The sequence below is a fragment of the Camelus ferus genome, chromosome 22, assembly GCF_009834535.1.
Source record: "Camelus ferus isolate YT-003-E chromosome 22, BCGSAC_Cfer_1.0, whole genome shotgun sequence".
NCBI lineage: Eukaryota > Metazoa > Chordata > Mammalia > Artiodactyla > Camelidae > Camelus > Camelus ferus.
The window spans coordinates 17145729-17169147 of record NC_045717.1 but is presented as its reverse complement, the minus strand read 5'-3'; the positions used below and the strand labels follow the sequence as shown (position 1 = coordinate 17169147).

General features: G+C 50.2%; 1 protein-coding gene across 1 annotated transcript in view; it reads left to right on the top strand.

The window, feature by feature from the left end:
- Positions 1-4991: 4991 nt before the first annotated feature.
- Positions 4992-23419, top strand: part of SIN3B (SIN3 transcription regulator family member B) — a 35822-nt gene continuing 17394 nt past the window's right edge. The window contains exons 1-7 of the mRNA XM_032465350.1: positions 4992-5133; positions 5375-5481; positions 6755-6908; positions 13402-13602; positions 16909-17052; positions 21774-21896; positions 23012-23101. Coding sequence (XP_032321241.1) covers positions 5029-5133; positions 5375-5481; positions 6755-6908; positions 13402-13602; positions 16909-17052; positions 21774-21896; positions 23012-23101 — 924 coding nt within the window. The 5' untranslated portion in view covers positions 4992-5028. The remainder of the gene's footprint in view (positions 5134-5374; positions 5482-6754; positions 6909-13401; positions 13603-16908; positions 17053-21773; positions 21897-23011; positions 23102-23419) is intronic.

Here is a 23419-nt window from a genome sequence, read left to right as displayed (position 1 = left end):
AACTTTCCTAATTAGTGCTAAAACATTCCCAACTAGCTGTTTCTTTCAAACTAGGACCCAATCACGATTGGTTCACGCGTTGCACTACATTTGGTTGTTTTGTCTCTTCAGTCTTATATATTCTAGAGTAAGAGTCAGCAAACCACAGTCCATGCATCTGTTTTTATAGATAAAGTTTTATTGGAACCCGGCCATGCCTGTTCATTCACATATTGCCTATGGCTGTTTTCATGCTACAGTGACAGAGCATGTATGGCTCCAAAGCCAAAAATATTTACAATCTGGCCCTTTATATTTATTTATATTATATATACTTACATTTACACTATACATATTAATATTGCATATATTATATATTATATAGCAAACATGATGTATCTTTATATTACATATAACATTTATAATATTATTTTTATCTTTTATTATATCGTTATTTATTTGTTTAAAATATAAAATATTTACAATCTGCCAACCCTCGTCTTAAAAGGCTTGATTAGATCTAGGGTAGTGGTTTTTTTTTCTTTTCTTTTTTTAGGGTAAATTTTTTAAAAATAGACTATTTTCAGGAGTGATTTTAGGTTCACAGTAAAATTGAGTGAAAGGTACAGAGATTTCTCATATATCCCCTGCCCCTACACATGTGTCATTTCCTCCATTATCTGTTTATTCATTTTTTTTTTTAATGGAGGTACTGGGGATTGAACCCAGGACCCCGTGCATGCTAAGCAGGCGCTCTACCACTGAGCTGTACCCTTGCCCCACCTGCATTGTCAACATACCCCACCAGAGTGGTACATTGGTTCCACTTGAAGAACCAGCATTGGCACCTCATCATCACAGGGTAAACGGCTGTAATAAGACTACTTCCTGGTAATTAGTTATCAGTTTCTGCCCCACAAATTACCACAAATTTAGCAGCTGAGACTAACAGTCATTCATTCTCTCACTGTAGCTGTGGGTCAGGAGTCTGGGCACAGTGTGGCTGGGTTCTCTGTTCAGGGTCCCACAAGGTGTCAGCCAGGCTGAGATCTCACTGAGAGGCTCAGAGCCCTGGTCCATAAGCAGTTACAACGTGGCTGGTTCTTCCTTCAAGGCCAGCATCATCACACCTCTCTACTGCTTCAAGGCTGTGACCTCCAGGTTATCTTTTTTTTTTTAATTAATTAATTTGGGGAGGGGGAGGCAACTAGGTTTGTTTGTTTGTTAGTTTTAATGGAGGTATTGGAGATAGAACGCAGGACCCATGCATGCTAAGTGTGCGCTCTACCACTGAGCTATACCTTCCCCCCACAGATTATCTTTTAAAGGGTGCCACTGATTAGGTCAGGCCCATTAGGAATAATCTGCCTTCTGATTAATTCAAAATCAACTCACTTGGGACCTTAAATACACCTGCAAATTCCCTTCACCTTGGCCATGTAGCATCACCTAAATGTAGGCATGACATCCACTATGTTCCCAGGCCCACCCACACTCCAGGATGGGAGATAAGTCAAGTTGCTCATACCAGGGTGTGAGAATCTCTGGCAGCCTTAGAATTCTGCCACAACACTAGAGATTTTAGTCCTGAAGTTTGCCACCTGAGAAGACTTAGATTTATTCAAAATAGGATCATTTGATCTTGTCTTCTTAACCTTGCCAAAACACTACCCAACCCAAGACCTATCTAAGAATCTTATCTTAATGCCACTAAATTAGACAAATGGTAAGGAAATTTGTGTTCCAATTTTATCTGAACTGTCTATCTAAACAGTCAACATTAAGGTTTTCATTTTCTTCTACTTTAAAAAAATGTTTAAGGATTTTTTAATTTTTATACAAACCATTTAAAATTTTTTATTGAAGTATAGTTAATTTACGATGTTGTATTAGTTTCTGGCCTACAGCAAAGTGAATTCATTTGTGTGTGTGTGTGTGTGTGTTTATTCTTTTTCAGATTCTTTTCCATTATAGGTTATTACAAGATGTTGAATATAGTTCCCTGTGCTATACAGTAGGTCCTTGTTGTTTATCTGTGAGGATTTCAATTTAATCTGTGTAGACGAGAATGGTAAAGAAAAAATCAGCTTAGCAACTTTTTATGCTTTATAAAAATAAAAATGAAAAGATGTACGTATACAATTGGCCACATGTTGAACACATGCACTCACACACACACATGCACTCACACACACGCATACCTGAATCCATGCATCCTTCAGAACTCATACATACCCGAGGTGGGATTGGATTGTGGTTGCCTGTTCGCCAAATGAGTGAGGATTTCCTCTGACTCTATGAGACCTATTAAAAGAATGGAATAGTGAAAGTGATGCTTGTGGGAGAGGAGCATTGTGTGAGGACTCCATGGCATATCAGAAGCCCACACATGCCGATTGTTGCCAGGAGGTGGTGTTGTGAAAAAGACTGCCCAGATTCTGGTGGCCTCAGAGTCTGGTTCAGACAGGAATACACTGAGACTGAACAGAATTCCCTTGTGGGCTGGGAGCCATGCATCCTTGATGCTTCTTTCCCCCTCATCCCTATATCCACCTGGCACCACGCCCTCTTTACTGTACGTTCTGAATATCACTTCCTTCCACCCCTTTCTCTCCACCTCAACTGCTCCCATCCTGACCTAAGTCACCATCATCCTTGCCTGCCGAAACACTGAAACAGCCTCCCTGCATCTTCCCTGGCTCCCCTCCAATCACTTCTCTGCAGAGTAGTAGTCAGAACATTTGCTTCCAATTTCAAAGCTGCTCAAACAGCTCCTTGCATAGAACCCATACGCAGTTTCTACCAGTACTAAATGTCAAGACTGGAAGCCTTAAGTCATTCCTCATCCCATAAGAATAAGTGGTCTGTCCCTTCTGTCCTCTCCACTCTAATTCTGCACCTTCTCTCTCCCTCCAATTCCTCTGCAGTCCAAGAACACCGGTCTTTTCTTCTTTTTTTTAAGTTCTTCAAATGTGCCACACTCTTTCTCACCACAGGGCCTTTGCACAGCCAGTCCCTCTGACTTTCATAGTGAACGCCTACATGTACTTCAAAACTCAACTAGAATGCCACCTCCTCTTGGAAGACTTTCTCATCCCCTGCCAGACTGGGTTAAGTCCCTTGGGTGACAGAAGATATTGTCCAAAAATGGTCATAGCATTATTTCCTATCCCCCATGTTATTGCAGAATCTGGCTACTTCCCAGGTTCTGGGGGCTGTTTGTCTTTTCCTTGAATTTGGGAGGGACTTTTGAGTCTGTGTGACTTGCAAGGGTGGATCAGAAAAAGGCTACAAGGCTTCCACCTGGCTAACTTGCTCCTCTCAGGATGACTGGTCTTGGGACTCAGCTGCCATATTGTAAGGAATCTCAGGCTGCATAAGGAGGTCACATGTAGGTATTCTTGGCAACAGCCCTAGCACCAGCCTCAACCTACAGCCAGAAGCAACTGATGGACATGTGAGTAAATCTTCAGAGGATTCGAGCCTCAGCCTTCCAGCCACTCAGCTGACACTGAAGGGCCAGGGATGAGCTATCCTTGCCAAGCCTGCCCAAGTTGCAGATTGGAGAGCAAAACAAATGTTCTTGTCATTGTAAACCTTAAAATCTTGAGATGGCTTCTTATACAGCCATAGTAACTGGAACAGAGTAACTATTACACTTGTACCTTCTATTTGAAGTATCTGTTACAGCTGAAACTTTATATTTCAATATGTGATTATTTACTTATTTTTAATGGAGATTACTGGGGATTGAACCCAGGACCTCCTGCATGCTAAGCATGCGCGCTACCACTGAGCTATACCCTCCCTCTGCGTGTGTGATTATTTGATTAGTATCCTTCTTGAAGGACTGATGGCTGTGGGAGAGAAAAGCCTTGTAGATTTTGTTCACCATTCTACTCCTGACCACTGGCAAATGATGCATTCATTGCCAATGTATTCTCAGCTTTCCTGCACCTCTTCACATATAAAAAGAGATACCAAACGAAGATGGTGTACAAGGGACTGTGAGATGGCAGAGAAGGGGTCTGCCTCTGGCAGAGGAGCGTAGCTTCTTGAAAGACAGGACATCTGGGTTGTAGTTTGAAGGATGTGTAGGGTGTTTTCTGTGTAATGAAGAGATAGAGCAGGGCTTCTGGCAAAGGAAATGGTATGTGCCAATGCACGGGGCCAGTAAGCAGCCAGGCTAGGCAGGCACTGTCAGGAGGCGCTGTACAGATAGAGGACAGCTTGCCTGGGTGGAAAATTCTGCCTAGAAAAGGTTTGTAAGGGCCAAGTTCTTACTGCCTTCAATGCTGCAGGTAGGTGCTTGGATTCTACTTACCAAAAAAAGGAAGGCCTTGGGTTTGAAAACAGCTGTGGAATGATCTCAGTTCTTGATAGCCCTGGGACTGGAAAAACTGGTTAAGAGGCTCCTGAACTGATCCAGTGGGGGAACTGATGGGGTCAGGACTAGAGAAGTGAAGATAGGAGGAGCAGAACTAATCAAGAGCAATTTAGCAGAAGTTCACCGCAGGGCCCTACATTAGGGTGCTGTGTGGCCATACACAGTTGTCACATCAACCCTTTAAAGCTGGGGTCCACAACATTTTTCAGTAAATACATCAGACTGTGTAGATCTTAGCATCTGTCGCAGCTATTCACCGGCTGTGTAGTGCAAAAATAGCCATAGATGATAGATAAACAAGTAGGCGTGACTGCGTTCCAGTAAGACTTTATTTTACAAACACTGAAATTTGAATTTCATACATTTTTCACGTGTCGCGGAATAGTCTTGTTTCCTGGATTTTCCCCAACTTTTAAAATTGTAAAAATCACTCTGAGCTTGCTTGTGACGTGGGACAAAAGCAGGTGGCAGGTCTTGGTTGGTTTATCCGTGGTATATAAAGCATTATTCACGTTTCAATTTTAGGAGTAAGAACCTAGAGTGAGCCCTCAAGGAACCCCGCCTTCCCTGGAGCCGCCAGACCCCGCCCCCTAGGCGGAGCCCGCGCATGCGCGGCCAGCCCTCGGGCGGGGGCGGGGCGGGCCGCGGCTCCGACTTCCAACATGGCGCACGCTGGCGGCGGCAGCGGCGGCCCCGCGGGCAGGGGGCTGAGCGGCGCCCGCTGGGGTCGCTCGGGCTCTGCCGGCCACGAGAAACTGCCAGTGCACGTGAGTCGTGCCCCAGCCCTCCCTCGGGGACTCGGTTGTCCAGCCCCCACAGGCCGACGCCCCCAACCCGGGCCCCGCCCGGCCCCGGCCCCGCCTCGGCCTCCCCTATGCGCGGCCCGGGACCCCCGACTCCTCACCTACGCCCTTCGGGGACCCGGCCCGTCCCTCTCCCGCCAGGGACCCCTGCCCCTTTCCCTCCTCGGTCGACCGTAGCCCACCGGGACCCTCCCCCTCCCCGCAGGTGGAGGACGCCCTCACCTACCTGGACCAGGTGAAGATCCGATTCGGTAGCGACCCAGCCACTTACAACGGCTTCCTGGAGATCATGAAGGAGTTCAAAAGCCAGAGGTACCTGTGGGGCCCCTACCCACCCCGGGGGGCCGCCGTGGGCCGCAGTCTGCCTGAAAAGAGTGGGAGTCCCCAGCCCCGGCTGCCCCTCAACAGGGTGACCTTGCGCAGGTCGTGGAACTTCTTAGAACCTCAGAAAATGGGACCCCTTGGTGGAGCTGTTGAGGGGCTTCTGGAACGACGGCAGGGATGGGGTGAGGTGAGGGAGGCAGTCTAGCAAGCACAGGGTCCCATCCTACCTTTACTCAAAATGTTGATTTTTAAATGAATTTCGTTCATTGAGGGTTTTTAAAAATTAATTTTGATTTTTTTCAAGCCCTGCACGAAAATGTTATTTATCTTGATTATTGAATGTTTTGACACTCTCTCCCCTTTAAATTCTTGTTCCCAAGGTGAGTGCCTTCCTGACCTCAACCGAGTCCCAGGCCTGCTTGGAAATAATGTGCATAAAATGTGCTTAGTAAGGAACCTAGCACTTAGAAGCCGTTTAAAACACATTAGCAGTTTGCATCCGCACAGAATCAAGAGAGTTAAGGTAGATCTGGGAACCCCACTATCATACACTGTTTGACAGTAGGCCCACTGAGGCTTATAGTGGGCCAGGGGTTTGCCCAGACCCATAGTAGGAGCAGAGGTGGGACCAGAACTCCATACCTCTGACTTAGATTCTTGCATGTCACATCCCTACGGGGCTGCTTCCCCATCTGAGGAAACATGGCAGGGCCTGCCTGGTTTCCTTCCATAAGCAGGATGTTAAGGCTTTGGCCCTGAGTGCAGCCCTCAGGGGGACCCCCTCTCCCCCCTTGAATTCTTAATGCCACTTCTTTACTTGCAGGGCCTTTGGTTTTTAGGCATTACAGTCAGTTGCAGGGAACAACTCATTTGTCATAGTCAATCCTTAATTCATCCAGAATGAGGAATTTATCTCATGTTTAGAGGACTTTGACCTCCTCTCACTTCTTGGAACCCAGGACTCGCAGTTGGCCGTCTTGACATTTTCGGAACCGAGCGCACCTGCTTGCAGTGTTTCGGGAGCTGTGCTGTGCAGTGCACATATTCTCTGGTTTTTGCCAGGAAGGCACAGGGAACCCAGATGTGGCTGCCTCTGAAGTGGATCACCGTCATCAGCAGAATCATACCAGTCACGTATTAGGGTGCTTTGTTGTCCATTGAGAAGCCCGTGATGCGGTGTGGTTAGGGGAGTCAGGAGTGGCTTTTGTTTGAATTTGCTCTGCAAGACACTCCTGCCCACTCTTCTTCTTCTTTGTTCCAGCATCGATACCCCTGGAGTCATCCGACGGGTGTCACAGCTCTTCCACGAACACCCTGACCTCATTGTTGGATTCAACGCTTTCCTTCCTCTCGGGTACAGAATAGACATTCCCAAGAATGGCAAGTTGAACATACAGTCGCCCCTGTCAAACCAGGTACGCCGCTGCAGTGGTTTGAGTGACCTGACCTTAGCGCAGCCCGCCCTGGTGCTCAGGTACTCAGGCTGGGCAGCGCGCCTTGTGGGTTTCATTGCTGGAAAGTTGGTGAAGATCCCATCTTTTTCTTCAAGTGCTTGTAGTCAAATCAAAATAGATGGAAACACCTACACAGGCAGCCTCTGATCCCAAATTGATCCCTTTGGTGGATTTAAATCAAGAGTGGATGTGTTTGTGTATACGTGTGTGTGTGTGTGCGTGTATGCGTGCCAAGGAGGCATTCTCCTAACACAGTTTTATGTCCAGTCAAAATAATCACATCCGCAGTCACTGAGGTCTTGGCTTGAGGCTTTCCCACTGAGCACACTAAGCAGGCCACACTTGTACCTGGGCATGTGGTCCCTCTGATCACCCTCGGTGCCGCCCACACAGTAAAGCGGTGGAGATGCATGTGTGACTTGCTATTTTTATCGTTGCTGTGCCTCATTTACCTGCCGACGGGATCACTGACTCAGCTCAGGCTTGTGGCTTTGGTCTCTTCTTTCTCGTGGGACAGGTTCGTGCCTCTTCTGTCTCTGCAGTCTCTTCTTGTTTGAGCTCAGCAAAATCCCTGAGAAAAAGCCTGTTTGAGCTTTACTCTTATAAAGTAACCACTGTCTTTTTCTCTTCTCGGCCCTGTTGCCATTGAAGGCTTAACACTTAGTTACGGGGGGGCTCTCCAGGGCACTGTGGGGCGTTCAGCAGTGTCCCTGGCCTTCACCCACTGGGCCCTCACCCTGTCGAGCCAGCCAAAAATGTCTCCAGACAAAGCCCAGTGTCTCCTGGGGGCAAAAATCACAGCATTGAGAAGCTCTGGTGTGAGTGAACCAGCTCTTTGAACCTTCTCCATCTCTGCCCCAGGGGTTTTTGCAGGGAAGGTTACCAATAAAATCTACTCCAGAAGCATTTGGTAGGTTTCTCCTCTGAGGAAGGAGATTGTAGAGTGTCCTATCCATTAGGGCGTCAGGATTTGAAAAGAGAACAGTAAGAGGCAGTGTGGTGGTGGCTGGACCCTCTCCGAGGGGAGCTGGCACATACATTCTGCTCTCTCTCTACGCAAGGCAGACTGCACCATCAGCACAAAACTCAGCGCGCCTCAGTTTTAAAAAGGAACTTGGAAGCCCAGAGCTTCCATTTCATGTTTGCAAATGGAGCGCCAGGATGCAGAGGTAGCGCTCCTGCCTCCAGATGATAAAAGCCTTAGCAGGGATTAAAAAAGCAGAGTGCTCACGGCTGGGAGGAAAGCAGTCTCATTTGCAGCAGTGTGCGCGGAAGCGGTCTGCTGAATCCGGAGCGCTGCGTAATTGCTGGTGTCCTTGCCATCACTCATGAGGAGGGACTCCGAGACCTAAGCTGCACCTCATGTGTGGAATTCGCCTTTCTCAGCCCCTGTTGGAGTAACTGCTCTCGGGGCTGGATCTCCACATGAACCTCACCTTCCTTTAAATAGCCACGGGGCCGCTGTCGTCCCACACACAGCTTCCAGGACTGTTGGAGAGATAAGGAGACCGGACCAGTCTTGTCTGCTCCTGCCCTGGGCGGTTTGGTGACCGCAGGTCTATTAACTTGAAGAAAGGCTGGATGCGAACTTTCCCTTGATACCTTGAGAGCTGCTTACCGGGGCCTCCCAGTCTTGCTGTGCCTGGAAGCAGCCACACGGAGGGCCCTTCCTCAGCTGGAGAGGTCCCCGTCCTTCATTCCCTTGGGGCACACGCCACCCACCTGCTTTCAGTCACATCCATGGACCTGCCAGTTTCCAGCCCTGCGTCATACCAGGTGCGAACAAGGTGTCCTCTCAGCTGCCAAGAGTCCTTTTCAAGTGCCCTGGGGCTTTATTTTTTTAAATTGGTTTTTCTGGTTTCACTGTTTTGAAGTACAGCTTTGTGTTTATGTGATTTTTCTTTTTTTTTCCTTTCATTTTTTTCACTTCATCATGAGTCCTGTCAACAGGGAGGGAGGAGTTCTTAGGTGCTGAGGAAGAGAAGTGAGTCTTAGCCTCGGGGGAGCCTTTTGTGCAGTGTATCTCAGCCTCAGCACTGTTGTCACTGGGGCCAGATCATTCCTTCTGGTGGGGTCCGTCCCGGGTAGTGTGGTGAACAGCATCCCTGGCCTCCATCCAGCTGATGTCAGTAGCACCCCCCCAACCCCAAGTATGACAACCCAGAATGTCTCTGGACATTGTGAAGTGTCCCCAGGGGGCAAAATCGCCTCAGCAGAGAACACTAGTCTAAGGGGAAGATAGACAAATATGTGCCGTGACGTGGGTGGAGGAGCCAGAGAGGGGCGGGGACCATGGCGGGAAGAATGTCCTTTTGCCGCAGCTGCGGCCTCCTGAGTCAGCATCATTTCAGATCTGGTTGGCCCCAGATGTAACGTCAGCTCCTCAGAGAGCCCCCAACTCCCACCCAAGTCATTTTCATAGCACCCTGTTTTATGTATTTCAAGGTAGCATAGCTAAGCTAAGGAATTAAAAAATACACTGTTTCTTGTTGGTTTGCCTTTCCTGGCAGAATGAGTCCTCCAGATCAGGCAAGACCGCGTCTGTCTTGTTCACAACTGTGCCCCTGTTCTGGGACATTGGAGGAACAAGATACTGGATGTTGGTGGGAAAGTAACGCATCTTGGCTCCTGGGTTGCGTTCAGGACGGACCCTGCCTCTCAGGGGGCTGGCCCTTTTGTGCTTGGCTGGGACGACAGCTGCTTGGACAGAGGGAAAGAGATGAACCACCAGCTGCAGCTTGTAATACAGTGACCCCTGCACGTTCAGGGAGGGGTCTGCCGTCCTCCCTCGGGGAGGGTCATTTGGAAGATCAGTCAGTTCCTGGCAGGTCACCTCCTGTGTTTGTGTCTTCATCCTCCACGGGGCAGGTGTAGACCCCCTCTTCTGTGCCAGGCCCTGGGGTTCGTTCAGAGTCCCAGCTCTCAGGGTGCTTGCATGGTCACGTATGGGCAGCTAGAAGTACAGGAGGGAGTTGAGTGCTGCGCGTGGAAGACAGCAGGGGCCGGGCTTGGGGGTGCTGTGGGCAGATGCTGAATGAGGGAGGCAGGGCCGGCCTGTGTCTTCGGGGGAGTCTTCCCAGTGGGGGCGTCAAGGCCTGAGGTAGGGATGAGTGACTGTGCCTGAGAAACAGCCAGGAAACTCGTGGAGTTGGGACCTGAGGCAGAAAGTGTGGGAGAGAGAGAGCCAGGAGCGTGGGAAGCCAGTGGAGAGTTCTGAAAAGGCTGCTCTGGCTGCTGTACTAGAAATGGACTGAGAGGGCAGGAGAGGATCTGGGAGACCAGGAGCGGGCTCCGTGTGATCCATTTGGAGTAGAGAGTGATGTGGACCAGGGTGGGGTGTCAGAGTGAGAAGTCCAGGATGATTCCAGGATGCCCGAGCCTTTGGGTGAAGGTGGCACCTGGCAAGATGAGCCAGGCTGGGGATTGGAGGGGTGGGGAGTTGGGAGTGGGGGCTGTTGTGTGACTGGAATGTCTGTTTGAAAGGTGTTAAGTAGGTGGGGCTGTTTGTGGACACCCAGGCAGCCATGTTGGCCACATAAGGCGGCTCGTCAGTGTCTAGAAGTCGTTTCTGACTGCCTGGTCCAGGACACCCAGTGCAGACAGAGAAGACAAAAGCCTGAATTGTTCTAGAAAGTTTAGACCTAGGGCTGGCAGACTATGGCCCATGGAACAAAGTCAGCTTATTTTTGTTTGGCCAGTGGTTTTTACATTTTTCAGATTACGTTAAAAAAATTTAATTGTGGTATTATTTACATAACATAGAATTCATCATTGTAACCATTTTAAAGTGTCCAATTCAGTGGCTTTTAGTATATTCACAACCCTGTGCAGCTGCTACTACAATTCCAGAAAGTTTCTATTACCCCTAAAAGAAACTGTACCTCCCAGTTCTCCCCTGCCACCAGCCTCTGGCAGCCACGAATCCCCTTTCTGTCTGTAGATTTTCCTGTTCTGCATACTTCATGTAAATGGAATCATATACCATTATATCCTTCTTTGTCTGGTCTTCCTTCTCTCAACATGATGTTTTCCAGGTTCATCCACGTTGTACTAGAGCTTCATTCCTTTTTAAGGCTGAATAATACTCCACTGTGTGGATGGAACACATGTTGTTCATCCATTCATCAGTTGATGGACATGTGGGTGGTTTCCACCTTTCGGCTGTTGCAAACACGGCTGCTGTGAACCTGCATGTCTGAGGGGTTGTTTGAAAGCCTGTGTTTGGTTCTTTGGGCGGATATCCAGGAGTAGAATTGCTCAGTCACGTGGTGGCCGTGTTTAACTTCCTGAAGAATCGCCAGCGTGTTTGCCACCGTGGTTGCACCATTATTGTCTGGCAGTTTTTGCCGAGCCCTGGTCCCCAGGGGTGGTTCTCCATCTCATCCCAGTGACTCACTCCAGGGAATTGGAAGAAGCATTCGGTGCTTGCAAATGCCTTCTCATAGTGGTGGGGAGCTCCCAGTGAGCACACAGCCTCCTCTGAAGCAAATCTTGGCTCCAAGGCTGCTCCCTCCCCGCCACCACCCCTGCCCAGCTCCTTCCACCACCAAGCCTATGTTCCCTGAAGGAACACAAGTGCAGACCTCTGAGCTTAAGCCGAGGCAGTCAGCAGGAACATCCCCAGTGTCCTAGGACAAATTCCAGTGCCAGGGAGAAATCGTCTTTAGAGTTGTGACTACTCTGGATCTTTTGTGTGTCTGTTTTCCTTGGCTCAGACTTTCTAGAGCTGCCTCTACACTCATTGTTAATGGGCTGAATTGTGGCCTGCCCCCCCAGTTCATATCTGGAAGTCCTAATCAGTATCTCAGAATGTGACTGTATTTGGAGATAGGGTCTTTACAGAGGTAATTTAGGTGAAATGAGGCCATTAGAGTGGGCTTCAATCCAGTCTGACTGGTGTCCTTAAGGAGGAGGAAATTTGGTCACATGGAGAGACCCCAGGGATACGTGTGAAACAAAGGGACGACCATGCGAGGACACAGCAGGAAGACACCTGTTTGCTGGCCAGGAGGCCTCAGGAGATGCCAGCCCTGCTGACACCTTGATCATGAACTCCAGCCTCCAGAACTGGGAGATCAGTCTGTCATTGAAGCCGCCCAGTCTGTGGTACTTGTCATGGCAGCCCCAGCACAGTAGGAGACCTACTCATGACAGCAGGTGTGCCTGGCAGAGGTGTCTGTGGTGATGACAGCTCTGCAGCGGTGGGCGGCAGCGTGCCTGGGTTCCCTGGAGTCCCAGGGTCGGCTGTCGGTGCCAGATGCAGTGCCAGGTTCCACAGGATGGAGACAGTAGGCTCGATTTTTTCCTTCATCCGTCCTTCTGATCATCCCAATGTGGATGAAGCACAGTCTGTTCCAAGTACTGTTCCAGGCACCAGGGATACAGCAGTGACCAAAGTAGAATCCCTGCCCTCCTGGAGTTTGCCTTTTGATCAGGGTTGGACAGACAGGAAAATAAGTAAAATGTGTTATGTGTAGAAAGGTGATATGTGCCACGGAGAAAAATAGAGCAAGAAAGGGGCTCAGAGGACTGGGAGACGGGATCATTTTACTTTGGTGCAGGATGGTTCTGGAAGACTCACTGAGAAGGTGTTGAGTAAACAAAGACCTCAAGCTGAACTTGAGGGATCCCGACCTGCCGAGACCTGGGCGGGGACCTGCAAGATGCCAGGGTCTCTCCTGACAGCACAGCCGTGGGCAGTGGCAGAGGGAGGCCATCCTCACAACACACAAACAAAAATACCAGTTTAGGAGCATAAATATCACCTCCTTTGGGACGTGTCTCATTGTGAATTAGGGTGCCGACTTCCCGGGAGAGAGACTGTGTCTGTTTTCTGTTTATGTTGACAGAAAACCACATAAACAGAGGGAAAGCTCGATGCCTGCTCAGGGCACCTCTTTTTGTCACACGACTTGCTTGGCACCAAAAGTCCCGCAGCCCTGGACAGTGGGCCCTCCTCACTACGGGGTCCCCATTCCATACCTGCTGTGACAGCAGGTTAAAGTCTTGCTGAAATGGGCTGGCTGGCAAGAGGTGTGGGAAGACTTCTCTTATAAACAGCCCAAAGCTCTGCTCCAAAAAGAGTTAAACCACTCACTTTCTGTAAATTCCTCCCAAGTGCTCATTTTTGGAAGTGTAGAGTGTGTGTGTCAGTCACAGTTTCACGTTCTTTGAATCTACTAGAAGGATCAGGCAGAGGTGAGTTCATGAGACCCTCCCAGGAACGCACGGGAGCTCAGCATGCCAAGCAGGGGCTGTCTCCGTGTTCTAGGTGCCCCCACCCCGCTTCCCTCTCTCCAGGCCTCAAGAAGTCAGCTTTTTCTGCATCCAGTTGAAAAACTTGGCTCTGTGCTAAGTTTTGCCTGTCCCCATGCACAGTGGCTCAGTCTGGTGCTTCTCACTGTCTGTTCCCGGTGTTGGACCCGCCAGTAACTCACTGTGATGTTGTTGTCAGGAGAATTCACACAACCACAGCGACTGTGCCGAGAACTTCAAGCAGCAGATGCTGTATAAGGAGGACAAGCCACAGGTGCCCTTGGAGTCAGATTCCGTGGAATTCAACAATGCCATCAGCTACGTGAACAAGATTAAGACCCGCTTTCTAGACCACCCAGAAATCTACAGGTCATTCCTGGAGATCCTGCACACTTACCAGGTAAGAAGTCTTAGGTCACACTTCCTTGTGGGTGTTTGTAGCATCATCCAATATTAGGTGTGTCAGAAACATTCAGATTTTCTCATCTGAATTCACGAAATCCTGTAAAATTCTGATTAGCTCTTTTTTTGCATTAAATTTTTTTCTGCTGTGGTAAAGTATATATAATGTAAAATGTAACCATTTTAACCATTTTTAAGTGTACAGTTCAGGGGCACTTAGTACATTCACATTGTTGTGCAACCATCACCACCATCCACCTCCAGAACTTCTTTTACCTTGAGCCAAAACTGTCCCCATTGAACACTAACTCCTCGCCCCCTTCCCCAGGCCCTGGCAAGCTCCTTTCTACTGTCTGTCTATGAATCTGACTATTGTAGGGACTTCATATGAGTGGGATTGTACAGGATTTGTCCTTTGGTGACTGGCTTATTTCATTTGGCATAACGCCCTCAAGGTCTATACATGTTATAACAGGTGTCAGAATGTCCTTTTTTTTTTTTAAGGCTGAATAATGTTCCACCATACAGATATGTCTCCTTCTGTTTATCCATTCAACCGTCACCAGACACTTGGGTTGCTTCCACATTCTGGCTGTTGTGAATAACGCTGCTGTGAACATGGGTGTACAGATGCCTGTTGGAGTTCTGTTTTGATTTTAATTTGCTCTTTGAGGCACCTCTGCACCCTCACTAGGGGAAACACATTAAAGGATTAAGAAAGAACTCAGGAAGTTTTCTTTTTGTAAGATGGCTTTGTTATTGTTTAGACAATAGAATTACCCTCCATCTATGCTGATTACAACTGGGCTTGGTGCCAGGCGCTGGGTGGACAGAGATGAATGGTTGCTGTTGCTCTCTAGTTCAGTTTAGGGGTGGAAGGAACTTAGAAATGATTAGGGAGGAAAAGAAGGGGCGTGTGTAGGAGAGGTGTGTCAGAGTTAATGGTTGCCAGCCTCATCAGACTCCAGGGGTCAGAGCCATCAGGTGAAAGGTGGACTCTTGGTGCCGGGATGGCCTGGGCAAAGGCCCAGGGGCTGGAGCAAGAAGCTGGCTTCAGGGAACTTGACAGGGAGTACAGGCAGGCCGGCAGCAAGGGTGTCTGTGCAGAGAGCTTGGACATCATCCTCACCCAGACGTACAGTGTCCGTGCCTTTTATGTTTCTAAGCAACGGAACCCACTTTTAAAAATGAAATCTTCTGTACAATCTGAATTTCTGTGTGAATTATCCTGATTTTAGATCATTGGCTCAGATTTTTAAAAGACTCTGAATAAACCTGGCTACAAATTACTGATGTTTTAAATCTCTGCCCCGCTCCCTTCTGAGCCCTTTTCCTCACCTTCCTGAACCTTGCGGTTCTAATCCATAGAATGGCTGTAATGCTAGTGGTGCCGACCCCAATTAAATGTGGTTAACTGAGGTCATTGATCTAAGCACAGTGCTTGCCTTGGGTCAGCCGTGGGCAGCCTTTCCCTTCTACAGCTTCATGCGTATGTCGTGCACCTGGATGAGCACAGCCAGTTCTGCCCTGATGTCCCTAAAAATGACCGCTCTCTGCAAATCCGCACCCATCACGGGACTTATGGGAAAATGGGGTCTGGGCACGACATTCAGAAACTATTGGCACCATATTAGAAAAAGATAGGCACCTGCTAAAGACCGGTAGCGCCGTTGTACACACAGCAAATGGCTGAGCGTGACGTGAATGCTGCAGTACCTCCGGCACTTGACCTTGGAGAAGACCTGAGGTTTGCTGTGGATGTGGGTTTGGGAAGGTTGCAGCCTGTGGGTCACCGTGAGGTACCAGGAGGAGGCTTCCTGAAATGAGACTGGATGTTGTCACCCCAGACAGTGGCGTGGCTCTTAACATCTGAGGGGGGGTGGGGGTGGGGGGTTTGTGTGTCTCGGCTCTGCCAAGTGCCCTTTTCCCCTGTCACCCCATGGTGCCCCGGACAGAATCCTGCATCAGCAAATGCAAAATCCACACCACGCTCAAATCATTCCCTAGTACATGTCTCAGATTTGTGTTCAAAACAGGTATTAGAGCATCTGACTGTCTCTGTGGGGAAACTCCTAGCAGGTATGTCCCTAGGTCAGAGCATGTGTGCCTGTGACAGCATCATAGATGGTGCCACACTTCACTCTGCCGATGGCACCGGCGTTTCTTTCCGCCTTGTCATGGGAGTGCCCAGTTCCTCACTCCCTCATCAGAAATCGACTGGCAGAGCCCTCATCCTCTTTGTCAGTCTGATGAGTAGAAATGTTGTGATGCTGTTTTAAATAATATTTCTTCAGGCATCACTCAGTCTGATCATTGTTTCATCTGTATAGAGATGATTTGTGTTTATTCTCTGAACTCAGTGGTCTTTGCCGATTTTTTCTTTGGCTCTCAAGTGTCCCAGTAACTTTGGGCGGATGAGGGTGGAGGCAGTTTTTTCTCCCTCCTAAATAGGTGCTCTGTGTGCCCGGATTAGAAATGAGCTTTCCGCAGGGTACCAGAAGGGGAGGGCACACCAAGGGCGCCTTGTCTCTTCCCCTTTGCAGCTGTGGGCGGGTGGTGTCAAAGCCCTGCCCTGCCCTGCCCTCTGGGAGGGCCCGACACCAACGCCTCTCTCTCCTCACATTCTTGGGTGTACAGTTGAGGGGGACTAACTTCCAAAGGGCAAGGCCGCTTCTTGCCCTCCGGACCTGAGTCCCCTCTGGTCCTCATCTTGTTGCTTTAGGGTCCAGAGCAGTCTGTCTTCCTTCCAGAGTCTTATTGACTCTGGGCAGACAGGTCCCTTGGCCTGTAAGTCTCTTGCCTTCCCTCTTCACCCTCTTCGCCTTCCAGACCCAATGCTAGCTCCTCGCTCCCCAACCCAGCAGAACCAGCCCTCTTGCCCTCGGGAGGACCGTGGGTTTGCCCCTGACCTCACACTTCCTCATCCTCTGCTCGAGGGGCGCACGGGCCGGGGCCAAGTCCTTCCATGACCGTGCCCATCCCACGTCCTCTCCACGCTCCCAGCACAGGCCCCATCCGTGACCGGGGCTCAGGCTGAGTTGTGCCGTGGGGTGAAGACACAAGCACACAGGACTGTTCTCTAGAGCAGAGGGTGGGGGTGGGAGCTGGTGCGGGACACCCTGAGTTGTCAGCGGGGCAGCTGGCTGAGCCCCTCCTGGTGGCAGCAGTCATGGGGTCTGCCAGTCGATTCTTTTGTGAGTTGTCCCTCTGTCTCCTCCACAGTGGGATGCCTGAATGTCACAGCCTGGGGTGCCTCCTGGTTGCTTGGCTAATGACTCATTTTCCCTTTCCTGAAAATCGGCAGAAGGAGCAGCTGAGCACAAAGGGCCGTCCGTTCCGAGGCATGTCTGAGGAGGAGGTGTTCACCGAGGTGGCCAACCTCTTCCGGGGCCAGGAGGACCTGCTCTCCGAGTTTGGACAGTTCCTGCCCGAAGCCAAGCGCTCCCTGGTGAGTTCAGAGCACCTGCCCCAGTCCCAGGCCGCTTCCTCAGCAGTGCGGCTCCCAGGGCCGGGCCAGGTTTGTCCACTCCCCACGTGTGCCGGGTTCCTCCAGAAGCCACACAGGGCACAGACACCAATGGGACCCCAGTGCAGGCTCCACCTCCACGTTGAGCTGGAGCAGATCCTCAAAAGGGCTTCTCTGGACAGACAGCCGGGTGGTGAGGGCTGGCTTGGTGGTTTGGGAGGCAGAGAGTGTCCACCCTTGGAGACCTGCCTATAACCAGGGCCATGTGGGCAGGTGCAGGTCGGGGTCAGGCCCACCACCTCTCTCTCTGGAGGGTCCTGGTGGCAGGGGTGGGGTGGGGGCTGAGGCTTGGCAGTGAGAGCAGAGGGAGGGACCTGGGATGGGGAGTTGGGGGCACAGACTGCACCGTCATCAGCCTTTTTCCCTTTGCTGTGCCCAGAGGCCTGCTGGGCTGCCCTTTCCATTTCTTCTTTTTCTTTTTTTTCTATGAACTTACAGTTTTTAAAATACTGAAGTAAAATTCACGTAACATAAAATTCACCATTTTTAGATGTACAGTTCAGTAGCATTTAGCATATTCACAACATTGTGCAGCCATCACCTCTGTCTACTTGCAGAACATTCCCATCACCCCAAAAGGAAACCTCGTCCCCATGAGCAGTCACTCCCCATCCCTCCTCCCCTGGACCCTGGCGATCACCGCCTGCTTTCTGTCTCTATGGATTTGCCTGTTCTGGACATTTCACACGTAGATGGAATCATACAACATGTGTCCTTTGGTATCTGGCTTCTTTCACTCAGCAGAATGATTTTAAGGTTCATCCATGATGTAGCATTTGTCAGACCAGAACTTCATCCTTCCTGTGGCTGACCAGTAACCCCGCTGTGCTGATGAAGCACATTTGTTCATCCATTCCTCCACTGACGGACACTTGGGCTGTTGCCACCTTTTGGCGATTGTGAATGGTGCTGCTGTGCACATGGATATACGAGGGTTTGTTTGAGTCTCTGTTTTCAATTTTTCTGGGTCTATACCTAGGAGTGGAATTGCTGAATTATATGGTAGCTCTATGCTGAAGTTTTGAGTAATTGCCAAACTGCTTTCCACAAAAACAGTGTGCCCTAATTGCTGTGATGGAAATTCCAGCAGTATGGTGACTAGAAGTGGTGAGAGCAGGCTTCCTCATCTTCTTCCTGATCTCAGAGGAAAGGCTTTCCGTCTTTCACTGCTGAGCGTGATGTAAACTGTAAGGTTTTCATAGGCGCCTGCCTTTGCTTATGAAAAACCCCTTAAGGGCTTGAGGAAGGTCCTTCTATTCCTAGGTTGTTGGGTGCTCCATTTCCTCTTTTCATCCTTCTTTGCCCTTGATGACAACTTGGGATGTGAGCACACGAGTCCCCCCTCTCCCCACCTTCGTAAGTCACCACCACCTCTCCCAGGTCATGAAGATGCACTGGAGGCGCAGGCCACGGGGGCAGCAGGTCTTGAAGGAAGGGACACAGGGGGCGACAGCAGTTTGAGCTTGAGTGCCATTCAAGACTCTTGGTTAATCAAGCGGACCTCTGGTTGGGATTTGTCCCCGTATTACTGTCCCCAGGACACAGAGCACCATCCCTAAGAGGGGATTCCACCCAGAAGCACCTGATTCAGAGCCATGGAAGCTCTGTGCCCGTTGTGGGCTGACCTCAAGTCCGAGAGCTGAAACCAGTCTTTCCCACCCGCCCAGAGCCTTGGGTATCCTGGGGTCGGGGGCTGGGCAGAGCCCCGAGAGTGCACAGCCTGGGTCCCCTCAGGCGCTGGGCGCTGCAGGCAGGCTTGAGCTGGCTGTGTCACCTCCCGGACCTCATTTCCTCCCTGCTCGCATGGGACTGACCAGCCCTGCTCAGGTGGGGATTCAGAGAACTGTTTTCCTTTAAATGCTTGTTGCGGGGCCCAGCTTGTTGCTCAGTAATCTGGGAAGAGCAGCTGCGGGTGTGCGGGAAAGCAGGCCTAGATTCAGGCTGCTGTCTCGTCCTCTCCTCCTAGGGCCTCCCTCTGCATCTCCAGGGCCAGCCTGCTACCTGGCCTGCCGGTTGCCCTTGGGGAGAACCTGAGGAGGGGTGATCGAAGCCCTTGTCTGGTGGTGGGTATGGCACGTGGAACAGGGGCTCGCGATTGCACACATGGTTCACATCTTGCTTTGTCCCCTCCCCACTGCAGGGGCCATTTCCCCAAACCTCAGCTACCTCGTCTAGGAAGTGGTGATGAGGATGGCCCCCTAGGCTGATCGGAAGCTTCCTCAGCCGGCTTCCTGCCTTTGCTGAGTCGTGCACCTCTGTAGACGTCGGAACCGCTTTGGGGGCGGGTGGGGAGCCCCCTCTCCCCGCACCATGGGGACAGTGCACAGCAGACCTGTGGTAGCTGGTAGTGCTGGCAGTCTGCGCTGCTCGCAGGGGCTCTGCAGCTTTGCACCAAGAGCAGCCTGAATTCATGAGTTACAGTCTGGGGTCAGGGTGGGGTTCCGGTACAGCCGCTTGTCCTCCAAGGGCTGTGGTAGCGTGCCCCCTGGTGGACATAACTCGGCATTTACGAAATTGGACCCTGGCAAAGCCCATCCTAGAAAAATGAGTATTTCTCTCAGAAAAGCACCTGCCCACACAGTTTCTTTAAATGATATTTGTTATCAATTCAGCAGTGTTTTTGTGTACATTGGGGGATTAGAGCTGTCATGTACATTTTAAAAGATTGAATCAACTTTTAAAAATTAATAAAATGTCCGTATAGAAATCTGTCGTATAAAGTGATCTTTATATTAATTTGTAGATTTCTATTTAAACTGCAGGAAAAAGAAACTAAAGGTGAAATTTGGTATTCTCTTAATTAAACTGGACTGTTTGGCCTAGATCAGCATCAGCAGTTTTTCTAGAAAGGACCAGATAGTAAGTATCTTAGGTTTTGCGGAGCAGATAGTGTCCTTGGCCACAGGCCATGTGGTGGCGGATGGGTGTGGCTGTGTGCCAGTAAAACTTTATTTACAGATACAAGCTGAGCACGGCGAATTGCCAGCCCTTACCTGAATGATCTTTGAGGGATCTTCTCCCTTAGGCGTTTTTTGCACACTGGGACATTTAACTAAAACATAAGAACTGTCTGAGCTATTAGGGGAAGATCAGTGATGCTGCGCTTGCCTTCCAGCTGGGCGAGCTCGGCTGGGCAAGCGGTGGGCTCCCCCCTTCCCCTGGCCTCCCCCACCCCAGGTCCTACTCAGCAAGTATCGTCACCCACCCCCGCCTCCTTTAGGAATTGGTGTCTGCACCTGTTCTGGGATCTGTGATGAATACCAGTTGAGAATTTTTCCACTTTAGGTTCTTGGAGTAGCTTTGAGTCTTCGGATAACTGATTCTCTAAAGAAGTTTAATCCCCTAAGGGACAGGTTTTGCCTGTAGTTAAACAAAAGGTCTTTATTATTATGATTACTATTATAAAAATTGTACATATTCATGAAAAAAATCAAGCATTAGTAAGAGTACCCAGTATGAAAAGTAGACTTCCCTCCTTCCTTGCCTCAGTTTCCCATTCTCCTCAGAGTTAAGCACTTAAAAGTGTCTTATATTATGTATCTTTCCAAAAATGTCATCTGAATATGCAAACAAATGTTTATTCTTTTTTAAAAACAGTGTCCTATTTGTTCTGCCCCTAGGGTTTTGGGTTTTTTTTTTTTCCCTCATTTCACATAACAGTGTATCGGGTGTGCCTACCCTTAGCAGTGACGCAGGGGACACAGAGACACAGAGCTAAATAACACATCTGATGGTTGCCCCTGTTTTGTTTGGATGCACCATGTCTTGTTCATCCAGCCCATGCTTCAGGCCAACAGCATGTCCTTCGTGCAGTGTCTCTGCGTACAGGTCCCGTGATGGGGTGGGTGCAGGCAGGGTGGTGGGGCTGACTGCGGGGTGCCTCCCCAGCCCTGGGTGCCTCCCCAGCCCTGCCCACGTCCTGCAGAAAAGCTACAGTCTGTCCACCGTAGCTGCTCTGACTTTCATATGGATACAAATGCTGAATAGATCCTTTCAGAAGCATTCTTCATAAATATTGCCAACACTCGGACCTGTTACTCAATGCCTGGTGTAGAGAGCCTCACAGGACTAGCGACAAGCTCCCCACCAAGTGATGATACTGCCCCCAAGATGCATTTTCTCATTCATACAAAGTGATACAAATTTGGCTGCAAGGCCCCCCAAGTGACCTGGCGGCTATCAGCTGCTTTCTCTTGCTGCCAGGGCTTTGCATATGTGGGTCCTCTCACCCGAAATGCTTTCCCTTTCTGTGGTGCACTCGAACACACAGTCAGAGACCTTGTCAGTGGTCTGTTGGGTGAGCCCCCAACCCCGAGGCCCAACTTCAGTGTCTCCCCACTGAGTCCTCCTCACCTGGCAGGACCCTTGTCCATCGACACCTTTTGTGAGCCTTCTCCCAGCTTCCCTACGTTGGACTGTGATGATCTGGGTACGTGGGTCTTTCCTCCAGTAAACGTGAGCATCTTAAGGGCCATGATCACCTCACATTGAGACAGAGCCCCTGGCCTGTGGCAGACAGTGCTCCCTGGGGCCAGGGGCTGAGCCAAAGGTGGTTCCATGTGCTCAGATACAACGAGAACCAGCACTGACGGGTCCAGCTGTCTCCACCGCTGACCACCTCCTGTGTGTGTGTGTGTCCTTAGTTCACAGGAAACGGGCCGTGTGAAATGAACAGTGTCCAAAAGGGTGAGCACGAAAAGAATCTGGAACACAGCAAAAAGCGCTCTCGGCCCTCACTCCTCCGCCCTGTGTCTGCGCCAGCAAAGGTAACCGTCAGCCGTGTACTGAGACGTCTGCTTGTGTGGGCATCTGGCATCCTGGCCTTCTCTGACCTGGGGAGCAGCCCGCAGAGGCCCTGAGCAGCAGGCTTGAGGCAGGAGACTGAGTCCAGGCTCTGGTCTGGCTTGAAATCTGTTGGCTGTGGGACCTGGGGGGAGTCAGCTCACCTCTAAGGTGGCCGCTCACCTATTTCCCTGTTCACAAGGTTGTGTGAGAGGAGTGTTACCTTCTCCCTCAGAAACAGGATGTCCTGCTCAGTCTGCTCCTTTTCACCATCACAGCTCTTCCACGGCAGGGCCCCACGTACAGCTGTGCAGATTGGCACTGCACAGGGTGCCCCACTAAGGGGTGAGAGGCACTGAGATCCTATGATTTTCTAATTATTTCATTCTCTGTGCATTTAGTAATTGTCTTTCTACTATAAGGAAGAGCCTTTTCTTCATCTCCATTTATTTAATTATGTACATCAGTCTGGACTCCAGGTTATAATCCAGAACATTCAGTGTTTATCTAGATACCTAAACTGTCTTGGCTTTGGCCAATGAGGTCCCTTTGGGCTGGCTCTTGTGTCCTTTTGACACATCCCCATCATTCTTCAGACACTTGGGGGATGGTTTTGTAGCGTCCTCAATGCCTCAGGAGTGTGGCCAAGTTCAGGTCTCAGTCCAGCATAGAATCATAAGTTTTCACAGAGATTTAAAACCTGGGCTTCTGCAGGATCCTGGTTATGTTGTCCCCTTCCCGTCACCATCACAGCCCCCAAGACAAGACAGGCAGGGGAGGGGTTTCTAATATTGTATCTAGGGGCACGTCTCCCTTACTCTTATTCTGTGACGCTTCTGCCTGTTATCAAAAGCCCTAAACTGCTGAGATTTAGAACTCGGATTGCTGGCAGGGTGCTTGTATGACCTTTATTCTTAATTAGGACATGGGGGCTAAAGTGGGTGGTCCTGAGAAGTGTATCCACAGGGGTCCCGGGCAGATCTCACCCCGCACCTGCCAGGCTCTCGTCGGGAGGGCTCAGTGTCGCCGATGTTGTAACTCTAACAGAGATGGACGCCGGGTGCGCAGAGCATCTATGGCGCAGCATTTCTCTCCACAGAAGAAAATGAAACTCCGTGGTACCAAAGACTTGTCCATCGCTGCCGTGGGGAAGTACGGGACCCTGCAGGAGTTCTCCTTCTTTGACAAGGTGAGCGGCAGGGCCGATGACCTCTGGGCCTGCTCCCGTCCAGGCTGGCCTCACCCAGCTCACATCTGAGCAGGTGGGGTGGGAGCAGGTGGCAGGTGGCCAGTGGCAGCCAGCAGGCGGGAGGTAGCAAACAGGTGGGAAAGGAAGAGCTCAAAGCCCATGCCAAGTTTGAGAATACGTCAGTCACTTGGAAGCTGTGTGGCTTTCCTAAAGCAGGGATGGTCCTGGGGGTCCTGCCCGGAGTCAGCGGGCAGAGCCAGCCAGATGGCCCTGTGCACGTGCTGAGCCGGGAATTGCCGCACCAAGAGCGGTCCCCTG